The following is a 9667-nucleotide window of genomic DNA, read 5'->3' as shown; positions in this document are numbered from 1 at the left end:
ACAAGTACCCTTTTCACATTTAAAAGTTGGATCTCTTTCTTAAAACTCGGCCATCAAAAGTAAGGCCATCAAACATAAATATAATTAGACAAAAAATAGTGAGACACAGTATATGGGAGTAATTAAAGTGGAAATTCTCTATGATTGATTTAATCACAAGACATACAATATGAGATAATTAAATTGGAATTTGTTTATGATTGATTTAATCATAAGATTGAAACAGAGACACATAATCACAAGTTATAGTTTCCAAAAAAGGGCATCGGGACAAGAGATAAAATTAAATACGGTAACATGATAATCGAACAATCCCTAAGTTGACACATATAACAGTGATAGACTAAATTACGATTGAGTTATTTAGTTTGGTACGAGATTGTTGCGTGGAATAAATCGAGAGATTATAAAATTAACTGTAACTCCAAGTCTTTAATAAAACGAAATTACCTCATGCATGCAATTTGCCATGAGCTTCCCTAGCATCACCAAGTAATAACTTAACAAACCTGTTTCTTTTTTACTTCTTTTTCTTATCAACTCCTCGCCTGGATTTTTTCTCTATTTCACCAAGCCATGCCTCCTCTTCACGGATGAGTTCTTCTTGCTTCTTCAAGACAACAGCCTCTTGGTATGCAAACTCAATTTTACTGTAACAGCAACAACAACAGCAAACGATGATCAAACGAAACAGCAATACTAGTCACTGGGCAAGCATAAAGTAGGCGACGAAACAGCAAACGATGATCAAACGAAACAGCAATACTACTTAAACATTAACATGAAGTAAAAAGTAGGCGACGAATTGCAAACTAGTCACTGGGCAAGCATAAAGTAATGGAGCAAACAATATACTTTGAGAACAAAATACAGTAAACACCAGCAGGAAATGGCAAACTTTTTACTCGGTGCAGGAAAAAACTCTTAAGAGTAAACTATCCATTTAAAACCTCCAATATTCCTCCCCCTCGTTCTTTTTACAGAGAAGAGGCACGTATATGCAGCAGTAATATGAATAAAACAACAGCTTCTCTCAAGTCACAAGTAATGTTGTTGAAAAGACGAATCATTGCGTGTTAAAATCTACTCAAGCATATAGCTTCAACAAAATACCATAAGCTCCAAATCATATGTGTGATCATAATCAAGTTGTATACCTGAATATGTGGGCTAAGACAAATATCTCAATAGTTTGGCGACCGCATTCAGTAAGTCTCCTCTCATCACGTTCAATAGAATCTTTGCTGAACTCCTGTCCTACAGTCCCATCCTAGAAAAACAGAATCAAAAATAAGAAATTGTTGTAACAAAAAGAGGTTGTGGAACAGTGGAAGATATATATCCAAAACAATTGTATTAACAACAAAAATAATTGACGGGATCATGGATGGTGGTCATAAAATCGATGTTCCCAACATTCAGAATAGTAGCAGCTATAGATAAAGCAACTCACTGAAACAAATTAAGAAAAGGCTACAGAAACACAAATAGTTGGACAATAAAAACCAGACCTTAGTATGGTTTTGGGGACCCTTCTTATCCTTTGGAGGCAAAGGTTCCATAACAACCCGCGCAAGCAATAGCAATACATCATCAGCCAAAATGAATGTATCTTTCTCAATGCCAACAATAGGAATTGGTAATTCTTCTGCTTCTAAATACTTGCTATTGCTCTTCTTACCCTTATTCTGACCTTTAAGAGCTTTCAAACCACTATACAAAGAATCCATGACAAGTGTAGATTTCACCTCCTTTTCTATGAAAAATTGCTTCACAACAATTTTCAGAATGGACTCTGACTTCTCCCGTGACAAACGGTGTCGGTCACTTTGGTCCATACCCAACCAGAAAGCACAGAAACTGAAAATTGATGGGAAGATGTAAATACTTAGCTGGTATTACACCACGGGATATCAATCAACTGAAAAGAAAACAGCTCACAGAAATTGTCAAATATAGGAACAAAATACTAGTATGAGATATCAATTTCAGAAAAAAACTACGGAAAGGATACTACAGCTGCATCCACTCCAGGGAAAATATAATTAAGAAATACTACATGGGATTTTCTTTCGGCCCTAGTATAGTACTTCTAGTTCAATGGCCTTACAGGGATATTTACCTACAAAAGCTAAGGATATCCACTTGTTCACGACAGCCAAATTTTCATTTGCATACGAGAATACATGCCATGCACAGACGACTCAATTCTGAATGGATATTGGATACACCTTTTCAATCATCTACTTGCAAAGAATAAATGCTACACTTAAAAAATATATTGGTGCCTGACGATATAAATCAAGCCCGATTAAGTAAAGTACTGTATTAGATTTGATGAGAAATAATATTTCAAGCTGCCTTTCAACAAATCTACAATGCCATTATAGAATGATCAACGTAAATGATGCAAAGTACTGCTTTTGAATAAAAAAGAAGATTACTTAAAGATATTTAAAATAGTGTGTTCCCAGAAAAGAAGATTATGATGAATAGTAGAATCAGAAACATGCACACAATACCTAGACCATCTAGCTGTATCCTCTAATAGCTTTCCGAGTTTTGTCATACGTTCTTCCACAAAACGCTGACAAATCTTTTCAACGTCCGTTAAATACACTCTTATAAGTTCCCTCCGATACTGACAGGCAAGGGAACGAAAAGGTCGATCTACTCTTTCCCTGCAAGTAGCATTAAGTTTACAGTGGAAATGATTAACCAAGTTATGCTGATAAGTTCAAGGGCATAGACATATGCATGCAAGAAAGAAGATAAAAGCAAGTAGCTAGTCATCATGTTCTTTACATAAGTCTAAATTTTATTTGAAAGCTTTTTTGAGTAATAACAAAATACTGGCTTTAAACCATAATACCATATCCACTACTATTGTTTCAATTGTATTCTTTGCACAAGTCCAAAGTTTATTTGAAAACTTTTTAGCAAAAAACAAAATACTGGCTTTACACGAAGAAAAAGATAACTGGAACTCCCTCCGTCACGGCTAAGATGACATATTTCTTAGTCGGCACGAGATTTTAGGAGTTGTTGGTTACTGTATTTAATTGGAGAGAGAAAAGGTTGGTGTAAATATTGACAAACGAGATATGGATATTATACCTGATAACCTGAACTTGAGCTTTAATTAACAAAGCACCATCATTAATAAACCCATCCTGCACCTTTGATAGCTCCAAATATTTCTTCCATCCCCAGTCATTTTCCTTCTTCCAAAACCGATGCAGCGTATCTTCAAGTTTTGATCAAACGCGTCAATTTCAAGGTTTTGGTGGTAGAGATATAATTTATAACTATTGAATAAATACCAGAATATTTGGACTTTTTTGGATCTTTATTCACAAGAGCAATTGTGAACTGGGCATAATGACTCCACCCTGTTCATAGATGAAACAAGTCATGCAAGTTGCAAATCAACAAACTAATGTTTCTATGCATTACCACAATAAAGTGCCATACCTGGAAGAAGCTTGTCATGATTTGCAACACAAAGAAAAAGAGAGAGATGACTGCAGACATCACAGCCTCGTGGAAAAATCAAAATATACCTATCAACCAAATTTCACAAAATCTATAGATTAGTTTGCAGATCAATATTCCTATATGGATAGTAAATGACTAGGAATCATGCAAACTAAATGGGTTGATCAAGCAAAGTATAAGACTATTTACTTAGGACCAAGTTGATTCAATTTAATAATTTCTTGAGTGAATATATACTACTCCCTCCGTCCCACTATAAGTGAGGCGCTTCTTTTCGGCCGTTGTTTTGCGAAAATGATAGTAATAAATAGTTAGAGTGGAGAGAAAGTAAAGTAAGAAAGAGGATAGTCTATATTATTCTCTTTCTTACTTTACTTTCTCTCCACTTTAACTATTTATTGTCATCTTCGCGAAAAAACGGCAGAAAAGAAACGCCTCACTTATAGTGGGACAGAGGGGGTATTTAATTTTGAAGAAGCATTACTGATGGAAAAAGCCAAACCCATACTCATATCTGCCAAAGCCTCTGGAAACACATTTGAACTCCAAAAAGGAGTTTAAAAATTATAGTATATATATAAAGAAACACACAGAGAATCAAGATACATAGCTCCCTCTTTTTAATTCATTATACCGAACCAGGCTAGAAGTCTATAAAGGACACCAACTAAGTTTACGGACATAAACAAAGGTTCAGATGCCTCATAATGGATTACTATAATTCAAGTTGCATAAAAATAATTTTTTTGGCATTAAAGGTTCCAAATCTGGTCGACAAAATCAGCTTAAATAATGATGTCATAACAATGACTCTGAAGTCAACAGGTCAGATAATACAGCTGACTGAGAATCTTTACACACTGCAATGGCAGAAGGAAAATTGACAGGAGACCATACCATTTGTAGCCTCCAATATCAAATGCATTGCTACGAAGTTCTCTTTTGTTGATTTGAGAAAAATTATAAATCGTCCATGTATACATTCCAAATAAGTCGGATCGCTTTGGTCCTGCAGCATAATAGTGACAAAATAAATGTTGCAAGGTTAGAGACTTTTTGTTGAACAAATGAATGATAAAGATGACACAATATCCAAAAATCAAAAGTTCAATAGTTTGCAGTTATAAATAGCTCAAATTGTGCGGCTTTAAAATCTAAATGGAATGCTGCATGCTTTTCAGCAGAGTAAAGGTCTCCTTCAATCAAATGAACAGACTTTGGAAACGAACATAGATATGTTGCAGACAGATATAGAACAGAATTTGCGATATTCAACCAATATCATGCATTTCCTATTCATCAATTGCCAAGAGCACACAAAAAGATGATGAATTCAGGTTGCTAGGAAATATACAACAGAAAAAACAATGGCACACCTCCATAAGGGGGCGAAGTTGATAGACTCCCATTTCCCCCCGCTCCAGCCTCCTTAATTGCAACTCCAGCCATTTCCCCCAATCCGTATTCTCTGTATCACCTGCTTTGATTATATCAGTTGACAAGTCACCCGATGATTATACATAAATAAATAGTACAATGGATCAAACCATAATCAAATACTCATTATAGAAACATTGAATACACAGGAAATGAAGCTTTTGATAATGCAATCCATCGGACATATGAGAATTACAGTGATCAAACAAATAAATACAACGATCAAACCAAAATTCCAGTCGTTAATATCCTCATAAAGTCCAAAAATACAGATCAGATTAGGCAAGTCTCAATAAATCCTAATTAGGCAAGAAGAATCGATAAAATCACCCCAAACAATATCCATTTTTGAAGATACTAGTGAATTTTACCAATCAATAAAATATGCAGCAGCAGCAGCAGAATAAGAAATAAATTCTTTATTAGTCCATATTTATATAGGCCTGTTTGCATGTACGGAGTGAGTATAGTTTTGGAATTTGGAGTAGGGTTTACACTGATGTTATGCACAGCCAGCTCATCTATGACTATATGTCAAATGACAGTATTTCATGGATCTTATGTATAAACATTATTCTTAATTATATCTGTGTTTCATAGTTTCACTAATTTATATTTCTATTGTTTTATAATGTCATCAGCCGCATTATTAATACTCATTTCGTCCCACTAATATATTATAATAATATTAAAATTTAGGATTATTAATAATATATACGTGTACTCATTTAACTATTGTAAATGTCATCAGCCGCATTATTATACTCATTCCATCCCACGAGAGTATGCATTATTGGTTTGGTATGGATTTTAATTACTCATTCTGTTCCAAAGATGACACACTTTCCTTTTTAGTTTGTCCCAACTAAGATGACACATTTATATTTTTAGTAACTTTCTTTATCCAATTAACCACGTTAACCAACAACTCCTAAAATCTCGTGCCGACTATGAAATGTATCATCTTAGCCGGGGCGGAGGGAATGTAATCGATAAAGTAAGATAAAAAGAAATACTAGTAATTGAGTATTGTTACTTGATAATGGGTCTCACCTCATCGAGAGAAGACTTTCCGAAATTAGAAAGTGTAAACTACTAGAGCATTAGCAGTGGTGGCCGATCGCAAGGGCCGAGCGATCAACCACCACATAGGCCCTCAAAGGTCACCATTGTGGAGAGTGGGCCTATCTCCATGCCCCATTGCCTCCGCCTCAAAGCCGATGCTCAAATCGGCCCTCATTGGCCTTGCGATGGACCTCCATTGCGGGGACTCGGGCTGATGATGGAGCTAATATCCACTTTTCTTATTTAATTCAATTTTTAATCCTCTATATATACTTCATTCCCCATCAATTCACATTCATCCATTTTCAATCTCAATTTCAATTTTTAATTACTTCTCTCCACGGTGATATGAACTTTAGCAACAAGGTGCCCGACATGAAGGGGAAGAAGAAGGAGACAATCGGGGAGGCGTCTGAGGCTGGGCAGACGAGGAGTACGTACTCCATAGAGGAGTCAATTGCTCTTGATCATTGTTGGACAGAGATCTCTGAGGACCTGATTGTAGCCAACAATCGCGAGGGCGGTTTCTGGGGCGTATCACAAAAAAATACGAACAAGTAAAGCCCGCAGGGGCTTGGACACACCAACCCAACGATCTACGCAAGCATTGGAAACGCCCGGTGTATGAGTATGCTAAATTTTACGATTTCTACGATGGCAATGCGAGAGGGTGCAGTTACTGGGAAATATATCTGCAACTGAATGATTGCCCCAAATTCATAGGGTTAATGGGTCGTGTCGGGGAGGACGAGCCGGAACCCGAGTGCGTCTGAGGCTATGCTTCCGTTGTTTTTTTATGTTTTCTGTCTTTATCTTATTTTTTTTTATTTTTTTAATGTAGGATTTTTATTTATGTTTTATTTGGTTTTTAAATGAAATTTGTTTTTTGCCGTATATTACGTTGTCTTTTAATTACACAGACAATTAAAAGTGAAATATTAATAATAATTATGATGTGGAAATGAGATGGGCTCTAAGATAGGCTCGGGGATGGGCTCTCATTGCAGGAAGATAAGCCCTGAGATGGATCTGCTGACGTGGAAGGAGAAAATGAAAATAGGCCCTCAAATGGGCTCCAAAGAAGAGTCACCATTGTTAATACTCTTATGGAACGGAGGGAGAAATACCTAATTATGTATTCATTCTCATCGTGGATTACCTCAATTGGTTAGATGTGAAATGATTTTTGATTGCATACTAAATATTGTCATCCAATTCACATTGAATATTGCTATATTATTCTCAATTTAATTACACGATGCTATAAATAATACTACTAAAATTCATAGCAGTTACTAATAATATACTTACTCTGTTCCATAATAGTAGAGTCATTTTTCTATTTCCGAACATTCTATTATAATAGAGTCATTTCCTTATTTAGCAAAAGTTACACTTTTTCTCTCACTTACTAACCTTATTCACTATCTTACTTCATTCTCTCTACTTTTGTCTCTTTCCTATTTTATTATCTTTTCACTTAGAGCATCCGCAATGGTCGGCTAGCGATCGGCTAGCCGATTCGTCGCGCTGGCCGATCGGCTAGCCGAACCATTGCAGTCGGCGAGCCGAACGGCGTGGGCTGGCCGATCGCTCGACGCTGGCCGATGCGCTGGCCGCCATTGTGGCGGCCCGATCGGCCAGCGCCGAATTTTGTTTTTTTTTTTTAATTCTTTTTTTTTAATTTTTTTTAATTCTTTTTTTAAAAAAAAAATCAATTTTTTTTTTTAATTTTTGAAAAACTATATAAACGCTATTTTCTCTATCTCTAAATTTCTGTACAAGAGCAACATCTAGCGATGGACAACAACAACTAGCCCAATACAAAATTAAGATTTTTAGTTAATGTACTTTTTTTTATTTAAATAAAATTAATGAATTTTCCCGTATATGTGTCGTAAATTTAATTCCGTAATTTAATTGTAATTTTAATTCCGTAAATGTAGTATATTTTGAATTATTTTTATTGCGGCCGGCCTAAATCTGATATGGCAGGTGGATTTTTTAGTGTTGCTGACATGACAGGGGAGAGAATGGCTGGCCTATTGCTGGCCTATGGCTGGCCTAAGCACCATTGCGGATGCTCTTAATATATTTAACTATTTCTTAATCTCCGTGCCGAAAAGAATTGACTCTATTACATTGAAACGAAGGGAGTATAATTATGTAGTCATTTGATTATGGTAAGTGTAGTCAGTTGCACATCACGATCTACCCATTTAAACGTCGGCATTTTTAAAATATTAAACTTTTTATACCTCCAAAATAAAATATTATCGGTTACAAAGATAATTTTATAGTAATTTAAAATAGAAAAGTAAACCTAATAAAAAGTCCATTGTAAAAATGAAATGTAACACCCACCCTTTCTGAACCATAGTCGATCCAATATCGCCTTGCATTAGTTGTTATTTCTTGTTTGTTCGGTTTTAAAATGTGTGCGATCTCGATAATCATAAAGAAGACGTTTAATAGTTTAACTAAATAAAAGAAAAATCTATGAGTTCGTTTAACAAAAGTTCAAATAAAATTTTGCAAAGTCCTGCGCTATTACAATTTGAATATCGAGATTATAGCAAAAGAGGAGACGCGCCCCGAATCTCGGCGGTTGTGCACATCCCGGACCTCACCTTCATTTCGTGCTCCTATTGATCACTACACCGCGTACATCTGTAACCTACAAAAGAGAGATACTCCCTTCGTCCCCGAATACGAGTTACTCCCTTCGTCCCTGAAAATTTGTCACCTATTTCCTTTTTCGTCCGTCCCTAAAAATTTGTCACCTTTCACTTTTACCATTTTTGGTAGTGGATCCCATATTCCACTAACTCATCCTCACTAACATTTTATTATAAAACTAATATATAAAAGTAGGACCCACATGCCACTAACTTTTTCAACCCACTTTCTATTACATTTCTTAAAACCCGTGCCTGGTCAAATGATGACAAATTATGAGGGACGGAGGGAGTACTAATTTCTATTTTGGTTCGTCCCCAATTAAGAGTAGCACTTCATTTTTACCATAAATAGTAAGTAGGTTCCACATTCCACTAACTCATTTCACTCACATTTTATTATAAAACCAATATAAAAAAGTGGGTCTTACATTCCACTAACTTTTTCAACCAACTTTTCTTTACATTTCTTAAAACCCGTGCCCGCTCAAAGTGTTAATCCTAATAGGGACCGAGGGAGTATATATTAGTCCCATCACCATCACATCATTCAAAAGACAAGACATTTGACAAATTCGTATCACATCAAGCACGTTCCCCAAACGACGGTGCATGTTCTCCGAACGACAGTTGTACTTGTTAGCCGTCATTTTAGATGACGAGACATAAGATTCTTTCCAAAGATGGTAGAGTGAATGATGGGTGTGACAACTTACCCCTTGCAAAAAAGTCATTAACTCTTGGATGAACGCTTTGCTATCATGAACTATGAGATTATCCATTTAAAACCATGCACCCTCTTTGCCTATAAATACTCCACCATCTCCAATCATCTTTCTTTTGTTCCTTCAAGCAAAATCTCCAACACATTCATATCATTAAACAAGAGAGCAAGGAAGATTCAAATGGTTAGTTCAAGTAGAAGAAGTAGAGGATAGTAAAAGAAACGACATGATCAAGCTCTCTCACCATCACCCTCTTCATTGTAG

At 35.8% G+C, this 9667-nt stretch overlaps 1 protein-coding gene across 1 annotated transcript; it reads right to left on the bottom strand.

Annotated features, from left to right (window-relative positions):
- Positions 1–278: 278 nt before the first annotated feature.
- Positions 279–5423, bottom strand: LOC125201436 (TNF receptor-associated factor homolog 1a-like). The gene is made up of 10 exons (XM_048099548.1): positions 5307–5423; positions 4875–4975; positions 4396–4507; positions 3475–3563; positions 3324–3392; positions 3118–3247; positions 2523–2681; positions 1512–1860; positions 1158–1270; positions 279–650 (listed from the first exon to the last, which is right to left on the bottom strand). Exons 2-10 carry the CDS (start codon positions 4945–4947, stop codon positions 521–523), a joined length of 1224 nt encoding a protein of 407 aa, XP_047955505.1. The 5' UTR covers positions 4948–4975; positions 5307–5423; the 3' UTR covers positions 279–520.
- Positions 5424–9667: the final 4244 nt, after the last annotated feature.

The sequence above is a fragment of the Salvia hispanica genome, chromosome 1 (genome assembly GCF_023119035.1).
Source record: "Salvia hispanica cultivar TCC Black 2014 chromosome 1, UniMelb_Shisp_WGS_1.0, whole genome shotgun sequence".
NCBI lineage: Eukaryota > Viridiplantae > Streptophyta > Magnoliopsida > Lamiales > Lamiaceae > Salvia > Salvia hispanica.
Note: the sequence above shows the minus strand (reverse complement) of the source record. Positions and strands in the feature narration are given on the sequence as shown.

What these genes read in the sequence shown, in the direction of transcription:
- LOC125201436 (XM_048099548.1), bottom strand. Translation starts at nt 4,947, where the DNA reads ATGGCTGGAGTTGCAATTAAGGAGGCTGGAGCGGGGGGAAATGGGAGT. An exon ending in AAAAAAGTCCAAATATTCTG is followed by an intron (nt 3,248 to 3,323) that starts GTATTTATTCAA and finishes CAAAACTTGAAG; the next exon opens with ATACGCTGCATCGGTTTTGG. An exon ending in GTCTTAGCCCACATATTCAG is followed by an intron (nt 651 to 1,157) that starts GTATACAACTTG and finishes TTGCTGTTACAG; the next exon opens with TAAAATTGAGTTTGCATACC.